Genomic DNA, 17,799 nt, shown 5'->3' on the forward strand with positions numbered 1-17,799 from the left:
CAATCCCGAACCCAATGGTCAAAACAATGTAACGCACTCCGTATCCGTACAGAAAGACAGTCTCTACAGTACGTGCAGTCAGCATGTCGCGATTACAAGCAGCAAAGTTCCACACAGGTCGTACATTATGCACAATCGCAAGCAGAGCTGCAGGCAGACACACACCGTTAACCCTGTCGTACCTTGCAGCAAAAAAAATCATCAAAATAACCACGTCACACATGGCAACCCACGGGATGGTAACAGCGCGGGACACTCGACGCAACCGAATTAATAATTAACTTCGCCATCAAGATAACATCCCCATGCCGCAACGCATAAACACTATTTGACACAGAGCAAACACAAGCAGACAGCGCGTCCATCCTCACACACACACAGCCCGACCCGCGCTCCGCATGCTCGAGACATAACAAACAATCGCACCTGGCACAAGCAAGATGGGTGAGGTGTGTGTTAGGGCCGGGTGCATATCGTCACGACTTGCCCGGGGCTGCAGCGAGCAGAGGACGGCAGGGTGGTGACTTGAGACGCCTCGAAGAACTCGGATGGTGAGCGCGGCGTCCTCCCGCGACTGCTCCGGTGTCTCGCACAAGAGCCAGGACGGGGGTGCTCCCGCCCCGGCAGCAGCAGCGTCGGTGTCCTTTCCTTGCGGCTTCTTCCTGCAAAACAGTTGCTCAGCAGCAGGATGCGCACCACGCGGCACCTCCGAGATGGCATCGCATGGCCGCCTCTCCGCCGCGATGTTCAAGATGGCGGCGGCCTGCCACGTGGTCGCTGGAGGACGTGTGCCGGCGGACGTCTCTCCATCGTCGGAAGACGTAACAAGTGGGTTACGCTTTTTCAAGTTCTCGGCCATCTTCCTCGATGTTATTTTGCCTTAAAAAAGTCCACTTCTGACTCCAGTGTAATAAAAGACTCCGTTAGGCACTGCTTGTCTCCGATGGTCTTTTATTCAAAGTCTTTCTCCGCACCCCGCTGGTCTCCTCTGCGGACCAGCGTCGTCTCGCGCGCGCCCCGCACGCGCTTCCTCCTCAGCTCTTCCACTCGTCCTCACACCCCGCTGGTCCTGACAAGGGACCAGCATCTCCTCTCGGGTGCCATGCACGCTCCTCTCGCGTGCCCCGCACGCTCTTCTCGCGTGCCGTGCACGCTCCTCTCGCGTGCCCCGCACGCTCCCCTCGCGTGCCCCGCACGCTCCTCTCACGTGCCCCACATGCTCCTCTCGCGTGCCACGCACGCTCCTCCATTAGCTCCTCCTCGTGCGCGCCCCGCACGCGCTCTCCCGTCAGCTCCTCTCCCGTCAGTCGCTCTGCTCCTCCCCGCTCTGCACACCGCTGGCCGACGGTGTGCCGCCGAAGCCCCATCAGCCACGTGGCTGATGGCACGGCGGCCACCTAACGTGGTCCCGCTTCTTCACTCCATCAGCTGACCCCGATCTCTTCCGGGCTCCCGTCTATATCCTCTCTCCCACGTGACCCTGACTCCTCCCCTTCCGGATCGTCAGATCCGGCCTTCCCATACTTCCCTGCTGGCTCCACCCCCATTCACCTCGCTTCCCATTGGAGCCGAGGTCAACGGCGGCCCCTCCCACACGCCCCCCATACCGGGCTCCGCCCCCAATACCCTGGGTCGTGTGATTGGGCCAGAGCCCAGCAGCAACCCCATTTACGCTCGCATTACACATATATACAGACACAGACACAATTTCAACTCATAAATCATTGGAAAGATGTCATCAACTACTTTGGGTCATGACTTGATATAATAGGGGGGTTTTCCCCTTTTTTCTGCCAACAAAACTGAAATCTTTTTACAAGGATTCATGTCTGCATTAACCACAATACTTGCAGTCAAAATTCAAACAAAAACACACTGATAATAAATGCATTGTCCTTGAAACTGATTGGTTCACACCAGAGACAGCTTTCTTTTGAGCCTTGTCTCAATTGGTGCTCGACCAGAGGACGCCAAAAGGCACCAATTGAGACTAGGCTCAAAAGAAAGCTGTCTCTGGTGTGGGCTAATCAGTTTCAAGGACAATGCATATATTATCAGTGTTTTTTGTTCATAGTTGTTTCTTTTTGTTTGCATTTTGACTGCTTGTGTTGTGGTTATTGCAAACATGATGCCTTGTATAAAGGTGTCAGTTTTTGTACCAGTTAAAAGGGTAAAAAGCTATTACTGAAGATAAAGTAGTGAGAAATGCAATGATGATGAGAAATAAAATGACGTCACGCACCTGGGGGGGGGGGGGGGTCAGACATTTGTGACAATGTGTGACGAGAAGGGGGGGGGGGGGTTTGAGAAATGTGACGTCACATAAAAATGCGCAACTTTAAATAAATATATACAACACGTTCTACTTAATTAAATAGACTTTTTAATACATGTTGTCTCCTACAACATCATTGTGCAGCGCCACATTAAATACGCACTACAATGACAATAGTAGTTTAAAGCGATTTGAAGCATGTTTTATTTTGGGGGGGGCAGAGCTTTGTGACGTCATATTTGAGGGGGGGGGGGTCTGACTTTTTGTGACGCCGTGTGACTCAGGGGGGGGGGGAGGAGGGTCAAAAATCGTCAAAAATCGCGTGACGTCATTTATGGACGGCCCCTAAAGTGATGAGAGATGAGACTTCCCTACCCCGTATAATTTCTGAAATCTGTCACCGCCCTTCCAACATTTGTATATTGGTTTAGCCATGTTTGTTTGTTGTAGTACAGAGTTAGACTGATGGCCTTAATCTAAGTTGGCTTGTGGTTGTTGTTGGTTGTTTGACTTGCATCCCACTGGGATTTTTGCACACAGCGTTGGTGTACAGTGATTTTTTTTCTGCAATGTTTTGCTGTCTTTTCTTGGATTTCTGTTTGCACTTAGTCACTTATTCACTTTAAGATGTTTTTTGTTCATGTTTTTTGTTTGTTGCGGTTGCACCCGATTCAAGAGCCGAATGGCTCACAGGGCTATACCTAATAAATGAACTTGAACTTGATTTGTTCTGGATTTGAAGCTTTTGTGACTGCAAGGAATCACAATCGTAGGTTTTTTAGGTAAAGTCACGTAGAGTAAAAAATTAAAATTAATAAAATTATTAACAGAAATAAAATAATAAAAATCACGACGTTTCGGAGGCAACACAAGTCTCCGTCTTCATGTGGGACCGTCACAGCTAGATTTGCTGTATCAAGTGAGGCATTAAATTCCAAGATACAAGTTCTTAAATACAAGTTAAGGTGGGGGAGGGGGGGAGGAGCTTATCTGAGTGTGGTAGACAATGAATGGAACGTAATTCTAGATTTGAAGCTTTCGTGACTGCAATGATTCATATTCTTGGGTTTTTTCGGTAAAGTCACGTAGGTAAAACATTAAAATTAATGAAAGTAAAAATAAAAATCACGACGTTTCGGAGGCAACACAAGCTTCCGTCTTCAGGTGGAACGTCACAGCACGACTGCTGTATCAAGTGAGAGAAATTCCAAGAACACAGTATTTGTAAGCGATGGGTATTACCTTTTTCGATTTAAAGCTTTCGTGACTGCAGGGATTAATCTTCTTGGTTCTTTCGGTAAAGTCACGTAGAATGGAAACAATCAAAATAATAAAATAAAACATAATAAAATTATTCTCACGACGTTTCAGCCACAACGCAAGCAGCCGTCATCAGGTGAAGACCAGGTCTGTCGCAGAGACAGCGTCTGAATGTCTCCCCGACAGACCTGGTCTTCACCTGATGACGGCTGCTTGCGTTGTGGCCGATACGTCGTGAGAATTATTTTATTATGTTTTATTTTATTATTTTTATTGTTTCCATTCTACGTGACTTTACCGAAAGAACCAAGAAGAGGGGGTATATTACCTTGTTATCGCGACATCTCTCGTTGTCTGTTAAAAACTTTAACAGATAGGTGGAATTCCTCCCCGTAGAGGGTATTAATTCTAGATTTGAAGCTTTCCTGACTGCAAGGATTCATATTCTTAGTATTTTTTGGTAAAGTCACGTTGGTGAAAAATTAAAATGAATAAAAGTAAAATAAAATGAAAATCACGACGTTTCGGAGGGAACACAAGCGTCGTGATTTTTATTGTATTTTTATTTTACTTTTATTAATTTTAATTTTTCACCTACGTGACTTTACCGAAAAAACCTAAGAAATAGAAAATGTAAATTTGGAGCTTTCGGTAAAGTCACGTATAAAGATAAAATAATAAATTAAATAATAGCATACGACGTTTCGATTGCAACACAAGCAATCATCATCAGGTATAAATGAAAAAGAAACACAAATCTAGTATGCTTAGAAATGTAATGTAACATTATTAAGTATACGAGATTTGTGTTTCTATTTCATTTATACCTGATGATGATTGCTTGTGTTGCAATCGAAACGTCGTAGTATGCTATTATTTAATTTATTATTTTATCTTTTTACGTGACTTTACCGAAAGCTCTAAATTAACATTTTCTATTTCTTAGGTTTTTTTCGGTGAAGTCACGTAGGTAAAAAAAATTAAATTAATAAAAGTAAAATAAAAATAAAATAAAAATCACGACGCTTGTGTTCCCTCCGAAACGTCGTGATTTTTATTTTATTTTACTTTCATTAATTTAATTTTTTTTTTATCTTTATACGTGACTACCGAAAGAACCAAAGAATAAATAGAAAATGGAACGTATTTGGAGGAAAGTGGGAGGGGCTAAAAGCGTTCGTAAGTCGAGGAGTTGCACCACCAACCGCCACTAACCCCCCCTCTCGGCATGTTGCGTCGATTCGTCGGAATCGAATTGCTTGGAATCTATCGGAGGAATCGATTCCTCCCCCCCCCTCACCACCACCACATCCACCATTGCTCAGTCGCTACAGGTCACGCAGCAGACGACAGCAAGAAGCAGGCAGCAGGCGTTGGCTCCGTGTGAACGCTTCCGAAGACGGCGCGCGGGCGATCGGGGCTTCTATTCGGTAAACTTTGAACGTTGCGCAAAATCGTTGAATTAATTTAAATTAACAAAAAAGTTACGGCGTTGGTGGCGTTCGCCGGTCACCGGGGTGCCCGGGGCCCGTCGCCCTGGTCGGTAGGGGATTCTAGGCGAGCGCGGGGGGCCCGAGAGCCTGTCGGAGGCCTATAGGGGGAGGGGTGAAAAAAAGTTTTCAAAGTTACATTGACGATCAAACGGCAGCAGCAGTAGCATCATCATCAGCAGCAGCAGTAGCATCAGCAGCAGCAGTGTCAGCAGCAGTAGCATCAGCAGTAGCATCAGCAGCAGTGTCAGCAGCAGTGTCATCAGCAGCAGTAGCATCATCAGCAGCAGTAGCATCAGCAGCAGTGTCAGCAGCATTATCATCATCAGCAGTAGCATCACCAGCAGCATCAGTTTCATCAGCAGTGGTTTCATCAGCATTATCAGCTGCAGCATCAGCAGCAGCTTTACCAGCAGTGTCATCAGCAACTTCATCAGCAGTGTCATCAGCAGCAGCTTTAGCAGCAGTGTCATCAGCAACTTCATCAGCAGTGTCATCAGCAGCAGCTTTAGCAGCAGTGTCATCAGCAACAGTGTCATCAGCAGTGTCATCAGCAGCAGTAGCATCAGCAGCAGTGTCAGCAGCAGTAGATTCATCAGCATCATCAGCAGCAGTATGATCCGCAGCATCATCAGCAGCAACTTCATCTGCAGTGTCATCAGCAGCAACTTCATCTGCAGTGTCATCAGCAGCTGCATCAGCAGCAGTGTCATCAGCAGCTGCATCATCAGAAGTGTCATCAGCAGCAGCTTCATCAGCAACAGTGTCATCAGCAGTGTCATCAGCAGCAGTAGCATCAGCAGCAGTGTCAGCAGCAGTAGATTCATCAGCATCATCAGCAGCAGTATGATCAGCAGCATCATCAGCAGCAACTTCATCTGCAGTGTCATCAGCAGCTGCATCAGCAGCAGTGTCATCAGCAGCTGCATCATCAGAAGTGTCATCAGCAGCAGCTTCATCAGCAGCAGTGTCATCAGCAGCAGCAGCTTTACCAGCAGTGTCATCAGCAGTAGCGTCAGCAGTGTCATCAGCAACTTCATCAGCAGTGTCATCAGCAGCAGCTTTATCAGGAGTGTCATCAGCAACAGTGTCAGCAGAAGCTTCAGGAGCAGCTTCATCAGCAGCAGTGTCATCAGCAGTGTCATCAGCAGCAGTAGCATCAGCAGTAGCTTCATCAGCAGCAGTGCCATCAGCAGTAGCAGCAGCGTCATCAGCAGCAGGATGATCAGCAGTTTCATCAGCAGTGTCATCAGCAGTGCCATCAGCAGTAGCAGCATAAACTCAGCAGCAGTAGCATCAGCAACAGTGTCATCAGTAGCAGTAACAGCAGTAGCAGCATTAAGAGCAGCAGCATGAAGATCATCAGCAGCAGCAGTGTCAGCAGCAGCAGCAGTGTCATCAGCAGTGTTAGCAGCAGTAGCATCAGCAGCAGCTTCATCAGTAGTGTCATCAGCAGTAGCAGCATAAACTCAGCAGCAGCAGCAGTGTCATCAGCAGTAGCAGCATAAATTCAGCAGCAGTAGCATCAGCAACAGTGTCATCAGTAGCAGTAACAGCAGTAGCAGCATTAAGAGCAGCAGAGCAGCAGCAGCAGGCAGGCAGGCAGGCAGCAGCAAAATTTCCAACACCGTGCTGATGATGATGATTGATTGCTGCTGCTGATGTGTGACCCTATAGCCTAGGGGCACACCCAGTGGCAGCTGTCCCTGTGTGTGAGTCTGTTAGTAGTAGTAGGGGTAGTGAAGATTGCTGCTGCTGCTGCCGTGTGATTCTATAGCCTAGGGGTACACCCAGTGGCAGCTGTCCCTGTGTGTGAGTCTGTTAGTAGTAGGGGTAGTGATGATTGCTGCTACTACTGCCGTGTGTTCCTATAGCCTAGGGGCACCCCCAGTGGCAGCTGTCCCTGTGTGTGAGTCTGCTGTCAGTAGTAGTAGTAGTAGGGGTAGCGATGATTGCTGCTACTACTGCTGTGTGATCCTATAGCCTAGGGGCACACCCAGTGGCAGCTGTGCTTGTGTGTGTCTGCTGTCAGTAGTAGTAGTAGGGGTAGCGATTGCTGCTACTACTGCTGTGTGTTCCTATAGCCTAGGGGCACCCCCAGTGGCAACTGTGCCTGTGTGTGAGTCTGCTGCCAGTAGTAGTAGTAGCGGTAGCGATGGTTGCTGCTGCTACTACTGCTGTGTGTTCCTATAGCCTAGGGGCACACCCAGTGGCAGCTGTCCCTGTGTGTGAGTCTGCTGTCAGTAGTAGTAGGGGTAGTGATGATTGCTGTTGCTACTGCCGTGTGATCCTATAGCCTAGGGGCACACCCAGTGGCAGCTGTGCTTGTGTGTGTCTGCTGCCAGTAGTAGGGGTAGCGATGATGATTGCTGCTACTACTGCTATGTGATCCTATAGCCTAGGGGCACACCCAGTAGCAGCTGTCCCTGTGTGTGAGTCTGCTGTCAGGAGTAGTAGGGGTAGCGATGATTGCTGCTGCTACTACTGATGTGTGATCCTATAGCCTAGGGCACCCCGAGTGGCAACTGTCCCTGTGTGTGAGTCTGCTGCCAGTAGTAGTAGCGGTAGCGACGATGTGCTGGATTGTTTTCCCTGTCTGTGTGTCTGTCCCGTGTGTTTCAGGAGTTGGCCATCATGCCTCGGCTGTTGCTGCTTGTGCTGGTGGTTCGGCCTGCACTGATGGAGGTGTTCACATCAATAGGTGACGCACGTGCAAACACACACACGCACACACACGCACACACACACGCACGCAAACACGCACACACGTAAATATGCACGCAAACACGCACACGCACGCAAACACGCACTCAAACAAGCAGACACGCAAACACACACGAACATGCACATACGCACACAAACACGCACACAAACACGCACGCACACAAACACGTGCACAAACACGCATACACAAACACGCACACACAAACACAAACACACGCACGCACACACAAACACGCACGCAAACACGCACGCACACACAAACACGCACGCAAACACGCACGCACACACAAACACGCACGCAGACACGCACACAAACACGGACAAACACGCACGCACACACGCACACAAACACGCACACATGCACGCACACAAACACGCACGCGCACACACAAACACGCACGCAAACACGCACACACAAACACACGCATGCAAACACGCACGCACACACAAACACACGCACGCAAACACGCACGCACACACAAACACGCACGCAGACACGCACACAAACACGGACAAACACGCACACACGCACACAAACACGCACGCACACACGCACACAAACACGCACGCACACACACGGACACACAAACACGCACGCAAACACGCACGCACACACAAACACGCACGCACACACGCACAAACACGCACGCACACACACACGCACGCAAACACGCACACACGTAAATATGCACGCAAACACGCACACGCACGCAAACACGCACTCAAACAAGCAGACACGCAAACACACACGAACATGCACATACGCACACAAACACGCACACAAACACGCACGCACACAAACACGTGCACAAACACGCATACACAAACACGCACACACAAACACAAACACACGCACGCAAACACGCACGCACACACAAACACGCACGCAAACACGCACGCACACACAAACACGCACGCAAACACGCACGCACACACAAACACGCACGCAGACACGCACACAAACACGGACAAACACGCACGCACACACGCACACAAACACGCACACATGCACGCACACACGCACACAAACACGCACGCGCACACACAAACACGCACGCAAACACGCACACACAAACACACGCACGCAAACACGCACGCACACACAAACACACGCACGCACACACAAACACGCACGCAGACACGCACACAAACACGGACAAACACGCACACACGCACACAAACACGCACGCACACAAACACGCACGCACACACACGGACACACAAACACGCACGCAAACACGCACGCACACACAAACACGCACGCACACACGCACAAACACGCACGCACACACACAAACACGCACGCACACACGCACACACAAACACGCACACAAACACGCACGCACACACGCACGCACACACGCAAACACGCACACACAAACACGCACACACAAACACGCACACGCACACACAAACACGCACACACAAACACGCACACACAAACACGCACGCACAAACACGCACGCACAAACACGCACACACAAACACGCACACATGCACACACACACGCACACAAACACGCACACAAACACGCACACAAACACGCACACAAACACGCACACGCACGCACACACACACAAACACGCACAAACACGCACACACACGCACACACAAACACGCACACGCACACAAACACGCACACAAACACGCACACAAACACGCACACAAACACGCACACAAACACGCAAACACGCAGAAACGCACAAACACGCACACACAAAACAAAGACAAAGGTCCCTTGTGTAGCCTTTAACAGACTGTCGGGGCAAGCGCTGTTAGCCGGATTTCTTTTTTTCGAAGGTAAATCATCGAAAACGTAAAATTAAGCATGGGCACGCGAGCACAGCCACCTTGTTTCTTCAAATTTATCTATGAACATCATTGTTTTTGGTTTTTTTATGACCGGGAACCAAGGTGGGTTGGGGAGGGGGGGTCCAGGCTGCTGCAGTAAGCGGCAGAGGTCGCAAACGGGTTTTGATTCCTTACCCGTACCCGGCCGCACCAGGGTCGCCAACGGGTACCCGTACCCTACCCAATACCCGGCTACCCGTACTCGGCCGGGTACGGGTAGGGTACGGGTATCGAGTACCCGATTGCGACCTTTGGGATGAAGCCATGTTGCAGGCGCGGGTGGGTTGATTCTAGGAACTTGAATTGTGAGAAGAGACAAGACGTTGGGAAATGAGTGACAAACGGCGACTCACCAGTGACTCACGGCCTACCCGTACCCGGCCGCACCAGGGTCGCAAACGGCTACCCGTACCTGTACCCGGCCGGGTACGGGTAGCCGGGTATCGGGTAGGGTACGGGTTTCGGGTACCCGGTTGCGACCTCTGGTAAGCGGTTAAGAACCACTGCTCCAGATGATGTACAATACAGGGTGATTCAAAACAATGTTTTAATGCTTACATGGCGACTATCGGTTTTTTATAAATGGAAAAATAACAGATAATAATACTCCAAAGCTGCAGACGCAATAACGAATGTCACGATAATTGTTTCTATCTGGCAACAAAACTGACACCTTTTGTTACAAGGAGTCATGTTTGCATAGACCACAATACCTGCAGTCATAATGCAAACAAAAAACACAACTCTGATAATATATGCACTGTCCTTGAAGTTAAAAGCTGTCTCGGGTGTGGACCAATCAACTTCAAGGACAGTGCCTACATTATCAGAGTTATGTTTTTTTTTATTTGCATTATGGCTGCATGTATTGTGGTCTATGCAAACATGACTCCTTGTAAAAAAAGGTGTCAGTTTTGTTGCCAGATAGAAGGGTAAAAAAACAATTATCATATTTTTTACTGGCAAATGAGGTTTCAATGGTGTCAATGCTTACCCCAAGCTCTCATACTCTGATGGTGCATTGTCTTTGAGTTGTGCACCTTTTGGCGTCATCTGGTCCAACACCATGTGAGACTAGGCTCTAAGAAAAGCTGTCTTGGGTGTGGACCAATCAACTTCAAGGACAGTGCATACATTATCAGAGTTATGTTTTTTGTTTGCATTATGACCGCAGGTATTGTGGTCTATGCAAACATGACTCCTTGTAAAGAAAGGTGTCAGTTTTGTTGCCAGATAGAAGGGTAAAAAAATCAATTATCATATTTTTTACTGGCAAATGAGGTTCCAATGGAACGAATGTCACGTTAATAACTTCAAAAAGTCGAAAAAGTCTCCCCGCCTGTTTCGCCATCTTCCCCAGGTGGTCTCCTGAGCCCGGAGGCACATTCCTCGTGGCTGTCGTTGCTGATTCTCAGAAGCTTGAACACATTTTTTGTTTAAGCATCCTGTACATCTCTGTGTGTCTTGATTTAAAGCTTTCGTCACTGCAGGGATTCATTTTCATGGTTCTTTCGGTAAAGTCATCACGTAGAAGGGAAATAATAAAATAAAATAATATAAAACAATAAGAAATTCTCACGACGTTTCGACTGCAACACAAGAAATCATCATCAGGTGTGAAATCCACGCCAATAATTTTTTTTTTCAAATTTTCTTGCTGTGGATTTCACACCTGATGATGATTGCTTGTGTTGCAGTCGAAACGTCGTGAGAATTCTTATTGTTTTATATTATTTTATTTTATTATTTCCCTTCTACGTGATGACGTTACCGAAAGAACCAAGAATATGAATCTCTGTGTGTGTTTGTGGAGTTGAGTGGACTTGCCGATGAGCGGTACCAGCGGTGTCAAGATCGGCCTCTGTGGAGGAGGCTCGTGAAGGACGCTGCTACTGGGCAGTGCCAGGCTAGGTGCACAGTGAGGCTACTGGGCAGTTGGAGGCAGTCGCCCTCCAACAACAACGGGGGGCGGAGGAGCGACGCTCACAACAACGAGCGGAGCGGCGGGTGGCTAAAGCACAGCAAGTTGGCACAGTAGGGGGCACAGGTGGTGCATCAGCCGGTCATCTCGGTCTGGACGACACGGCCATCATGAACCCGGCCACCCGTGTGTAGCAAGCAAGCCGCACCCGCTCACTCACTCATTCACTCAGCTTTCATTCACTCAGCTTGCACTCATTCACTCAGCTTACACTCACTCATTCACTCACTCAGCTTTCATTCAGTCACTCATCCACTCACTCATTCACTCGCTCATTCACTCAGCTTACACTCACTCATTCACTCACTCAGCCATCATGAACCCGGCCACTGGTGTGTAGCAAGCAAGCCGCACCTGCTCACTCATTCACTCACGCAGCTTTCATTCAGTCACTCATTCACTCACTCATTCACTCAGCTTTCATTCACTCACTCATTCACTCGGCTTTCATTCACTCACTCATTCATTCACTCAGCTCTCATTCACTCACTCACTCAGCTTTCATTCACTCAGCTTACACTCATTCACTCACTCAGCTTTCATTCACTCAGCCATCATGAACCCGGCCACCGGTGGGTAGCAAGCAAGCCGCACTCACTCACTCATTCACTCACTCAGCTTCCACTCGCTCACTCATTCACTCGCTCACTCATTCACTCAGCTTACACTCACTCACTCAGCTTTCATTCACTCACTCATTCATTCACTCGCTCACTCATTCACTCAGCTTTCATTCACTCAGCTTACACTCGCTCACTCACTCGCTCACTCAGCTTACACTCACTCATTCACTCGCTCACTCATTCACTCAGCTTTAATTCACTCAGCTTATACTCGTTCATTCACTCATCTTACACTCACTCACTCATTCACTCAGCTTTCATTCACTCACTCATTCACTCACTCAGCTTACACTCGCTCATTCACTCGCTCATTCACTCGCTCATTCACTCGCTCATTCACCCGCTCACTCATTCACACTCAGCTTACACTCGCTCATTCACTCAGCTTTCATTCACTCATTCACTCAGCTTTCATTCACTCAGCTTACACTCGCTCATTCACTCGCTCACTTATTCACTCAGCTTACACTCACTCAGCTTACACTCACTCAGCTTACACTCACTCACTCATTCACTCGCTCATTCACTCACTCAGCGTTCACTCACTCAGCTTACACTCGTTCCTTCACTCAGCTTAGACTCACTCATTCACTCAGCTTAGACTCACTCATTCACTCAGCTTACACTCGCTCATTCACTCATTCACTCACTCATTCACTCACTCATTCACTCAGCTTACACTCGCTCAGCTTCCACTTGCTCACTCATTCACTCACTCATTCACTCACTCAGCTTAAACTCACTCATTCACTCAGCTTACACTCGCTCATTTACTCAGCTTACACTCATTCACTCACTCATTCACTCAGCTTACACTCGCTCACCCACTCGCTCACCCACTCACCCACTCACTCATTCACCCACCCACTCACCCACTCGCTCACCCACTTGCTCACCCACTCGCTCGCTCACCCACTCGCTCGCTCACCCACTCATTCACCCACCCGCTCACCCACCCGCTCACCCACCCGCTCACCCACCCGCTCACCCACCCACTCACCCACTCGCTCACCCACTCGCTCACCCACTTGTTCACCCACTCGCTCGCTCAACCACTCGCTCGCTCACCCACTCATTCACCCACCCACTCACCCACCCGCTCACCCACTTTCTCACCCACCCGCTCACCCACTCACTCGTTCACCCACTCGCTCACCCACTTGCTCGCCCACTCACCCAGAGCTGCGGTTTGTCTCCGTCTCCCACTTACCCAGAGTTCCTAGCGAACATATCTGCCCAGCGTCTGTGGCTGCCCACCGAGGAGGACGTCAACGGGGCAGCCAAGGCTCTGATGCGTCTACAGGACACCTACAGACTGAGCACGCGCGACATCGCAGATGGGAACCTACCAGGTACTCACTCACAGAGATACTCACAGAATCACAAAGAGACTCACTCTCTGAGACATTCTATGGATGTGGCTGCTACAGCCTAGGCCGGGTCTCAGAACCTGAGTCTCTTAATCTCTAAACCCTGAGTCTCTAAGTCTCTAATTCTCTAAACCCTGAGTCCCTGAGTCTCTAAGTCTCTAAACCCTAATTCTCTGAGTCTCTAAACCCTGAGTCTCTAAGTCTCTAATTATCTAAACCCTGAGTCCCTGAGTCTCTAAGTCTCTAAACCCTAAGTCTCTGAGTCTCTAATCCCTGAGTCCCTGAGTCTCTGAGTCTCCAAACCCTGAATTTCTAAACCCTGAGTCTCTAAACCCTGAGTCTCTAAACCCTGAGTCTCTAATCCCTGAGTCTCGAAGTCTCTAAACCCTGAGTCTCTAAACCCTGAGTCTCTAAACCCCGAGTCTCTAAACCCTGAGTCTCTAAACCCTGAGTCTCTAAACCTTGAGTCTCTAAACCCCGCGTCTCTAAACCCTGAGTCTCTAAACCCTGAGACTCGGAGTCTCTAAACCCTGAGTCTCTAATCCCTGAGTCTCTAAACCCTGCGTCTCTAATCCCCGAGTCCCTGAGTCTCTAATCCCAGAGTCTCTAAACCCCGAGTCTCTAAACCCTGAGTCTCTAAACCCTGAGTCTCTAATCCCTGAGTCTCTAATCCCTGAGCCCCAGAGTCTCTAATCCCTGAGTCTCTAAACCCTGAGTCTCTAATCCCTGAGTCTCTAATCCCTGAGTCTCTAAACCCTGAGTCTCTAAAACCTGAGTCTCTAAACCCTGAGTCCCTGAGTCTCTAAACCCTGAGTCTCTAATTCCTGAGTCTCTAATCCCTGAGTCTCTAAACCCTGAGTCTCTAAAACCTGAGTCTCTAAACCCTGAGTCCCTGAGTCTCTAAACCCTGAGTCTCTAATTCCTGAGTCTCTAATCCCTGAGTCTCTAAACCCTGAGTCTCTAATTCCTGAGTCTCTAAACCCTGAGTCCCTGAGTCTCTAAACCCTGAGTCTCTAATTCCTGAGTCTCTAATTCCTGAGTCTCTAATCCCTGAGTCTCTAAACCCTGAGTCTCTAATTCCTGAGTCTCTAAACCCTGAGTCCCTGAGTCTCTAAACCCTGAGTCTCTAATTCCTGAGTCTCTAATCCCTGAGTCTCTAAACCCTGAGTCTCTAAACCCTGAGTCTCTAATCCCCGAGTCTCTAAACCCTGAGTCTCTAAACCCCGAGTCTCTAAACCCTGAGTCTCTAATTCCTGAGTCTCTAATCCCTGAGTCTCTTAAGTCTCTAAGTCTCTAATCCCTGAGTCTCTAAGTCTCTAAACCCTGAGTTCCTGAGTCTCTAAACCCCGAATCTCCGAGTCTCTGGACCCCGTAACCCTTCCCCTCCCCACCCCGCCCCACCCTCACCCACCGTCTCTCTCCCTGTGTGTGCGCGCACGTCCAAGGCACGATGCATCGTGACGCTCTGTCTGCTCGCGACTGCTACGACCTGGGCCGCGTCGCCTACACGGAGGGCGACTACCGGCACACGCAGCTGTGGATACGGCAGGCGCTGCGCATGATGCACCGATGAGGAGGAGGAGGAGGGGAGAGACGTGGGGAGGGGGCGGAGGGCGGAGAAGCGGAGGAGACACCGGGGGGAGGAGGATCGGCGGTGGAGGGGGTGGAGTGGCTGACGGGGGCGGCGGTGGTGGATGAGGTGGACGTCTTGGACCACCTGAGCTTCGTGGCGTTTCAGCAGGGCAAGACGGAGGAAGCGTACACGCTGACGAAGCAGCTGCTCAAGCTGGGTACGAGTGATGGGGGGGGTGAGCGGGTGGGTGAGCGAGTGGGTGAGCGGGTGGGTGAGCGGATGGGTGAGCGGGTGGGTGAGCGGGTGGGTGAGCGAGTGGGTGAGCGGGTGAGGGAGCGAGTGGGTGAGTGAGTGGGTGAATGCGCTAGTGAGCGAATGAGTGGGTGAGCGAGTGAGCGAGTGAATGAGCGAGTGGATGAGCGGGTGAATGAGGGAGCGAGTGGGTGAGCGAGTGGGTGAGCGAGTGACGAGTGGGTAAGCGAGTGAATGAGTGAGTGAATGAGCGAGTGAATGAGTGAGTGGCTCAGCAGGTGAATAAGCGAGTGGGTGAGCGAGTACGTGAGCGAGTGAATAAGCGAGTGAAAGAATGGGCGAGTGGGTGAGCGATTGGGTGAGCGGGTCAATGAGCGAATGTGCGAGTGAGTGAGTGAATGAGCGAGTGGGTGAGCGAGCAAGTGAATGGGCGAGTGGGTGAGCGATTGGGTGAGCGGGTGAATGAGCGAATGTGCGAGTGAGTGAATGAGCGAGTGGGTTAGCGAGTGATAGAGCGAGTGGGTGAGCGGGTGAATGAGGGAGCGAGTGGGTGAGTGAGTGGGTGAGCGGATGAATGAGCGAGTGGGTGAGTGAGTGAATATGCGAGCGAGTGAGTGAGCGAGTGGGTGAGCGAGTGATAGAGCGAGTGTGTGCATGGCAGCTGTACCGTTACCACCTTGACCTCTGTGGGTTACACCACGAGGTCAGGTGGGCTAGTTCTGGAATGTGTCTGTGTAGAAGGGGAGGCTGCCACATCTATCACCCCATCTCACCCCATCTCTCACCCCATCTCACTCACCCCATCTCCCTCCTCACCACCACCACCTCCTCCCAGACCCATCTCACTCTCTCTCCCCGTCTCTCTCCCCATCTCTCTCCCCATCCCCCCAGACCCATCTCACTCTCTCTCCCCATCTCCCCATCCCCGTCTCACTCTCTCTCCCCATCTCTCTCCCCATCTCTCCATCTCTCTCCCCATCTCTCTCCCCATCTCCCCATCTCTCTCCACATCTCCCCATCTCCCCAGACCCGTCTCACTCTCCCCATCTCTCTCCCCATCTCCCCATCTCTCCATCTCTCTCCCCATCTCCCCATCTCTCCATCTCTCTCCCCATCTCACTCTCTCTCCCCATCTCTCTCCCCATCTCCCCAGACCCATCTCACTCTCTCTCCCCATCTTTCTCCCCATCTCTCTCCCCATCTCTCTGCCCATCTCTCTCCCCATCTCTCTCCCCATCTCTATCCCCATCTCACTCTCTCTCCCCATCTCCCCATCTCCCCAGACCCGTCTCACTCTCTCTCCCCATCTCTCTCCCCATCTCCCCAGACCCGTCTCGCTCTCTCTCCCCATCTCCCCAGACCCGTCTCACTCTTTCCCCATCTCTCTCCCCATCTCCCCATCCCCAGACCCATCTCACTCTCTCTCCCCATCTCTCTCCCCATCTCTCTTCCCATCTCACTCTCTCTCCCCATCTCTCTCCCCATCTCCCCAGACCCGTCTCAATCTCTCTCCCCATCTCTCTCCCCATCTCTCTCCCCATCTCTCTCCCCATCTTCCCATCTCACTGTCTTTCCCCATCTCTCTCCCTATCTCTCTCCCCATCTCCCCATCTCACTCTCCCTCCCCATCTCTCTCCCCATCTCTCTCCCCATCTCCCCAGACCCATCTCACTCTCCATCCCCATCTTTCACCCCATCTCCCTCCCCATCTCTCTCCCCATCCGCAGACCCATCTCACGAGCGTGCCCAGGGGAACCTCGACTACTTCTCCCGTGCGCTCTCCGCCAAGCGCAAGGGCGACGACGAATATCACCTCCTCACCACCGGCATCCGCAGCGACTCATCCTCCTCCTCGTCGTCATCGTCATCCTCGAAGAGGAGGAGGAAGGACACGATGGGGGGAGAGAGACTCGGGGAGGAGGAGGAGGAGAAAGTGGAGGTGGAAGAGGAGGTGGATGAGGAGGAGGTGGACGATGGGAAGAGTGCAAGCTACATGAAGCTGTGTCGGGGAGAGGGGATCAAGATGGTGAGTCGGGGGGGTAGGCGACGGACGACCTCACGGCTCCCTCCGTGCCTCCCTCCCGCTCTTCTCCGCGTCATCTCTCTTGTCCTCCACGTCTCCCTCTGTGTCTCCCTCTCCCTGTGTCTCTCTGTGTCTCTCTCGCTCACTCTCTCGCTCTCTCTCCCGCTCACTCTCTCGCTCACTCTCTCGCTCACTCTCTCGCTCACTCTCTCGCTGACTCTCTCGCTCACTCTCTCGCTCACTCTCTCGCTCACTCTCTCGCTCTCTCTCCCGCTCACTCTCCCGCCCACACTCTCGCCCGCTCTCTCGCCCGCTCTCGCCCGCTCTCTCGCTTGCTCTCTCGCCCGCTCTCTCGCTCACTCTCTCGCCCGCTCTCT

At 50.8% G+C, this 17,799-nt stretch overlaps 1 protein-coding gene across 1 annotated transcript; it reads left to right on the forward strand.

Annotated features, from left to right (window-relative positions):
- Nucleotides 1–548: 548 nt before the first annotated feature.
- LOC144738882 (uncharacterized) lies at nucleotides 549–17,469 on the forward strand (the record flags this gene model as incomplete). The annotated part of the gene is made up of 5 exons (XM_078621876.1): nucleotides 549–821; nucleotides 1,254–1,347; nucleotides 13,419–13,556; nucleotides 15,152–15,364; nucleotides 17,127–17,469. Coding segments are annotated over exons 1-5 (1,061 nt in total), but the record flags the coding sequence as incomplete, so codon positions are not given.
- Between the last annotated feature and the right edge of the window lie 330 nt (nucleotides 17,470–17,799).

This window comes from Lampetra planeri, unplaced genomic scaffold (assembly GCF_965212315.1).
Source record: "Lampetra planeri unplaced genomic scaffold, kcLamPlan1.2.h2 scaffold_1206, whole genome shotgun sequence".
NCBI classification, from domain to species: domain Eukaryota; kingdom Metazoa; phylum Chordata; class Hyperoartia; order Petromyzontiformes; family Petromyzontidae; genus Lampetra; species Lampetra planeri.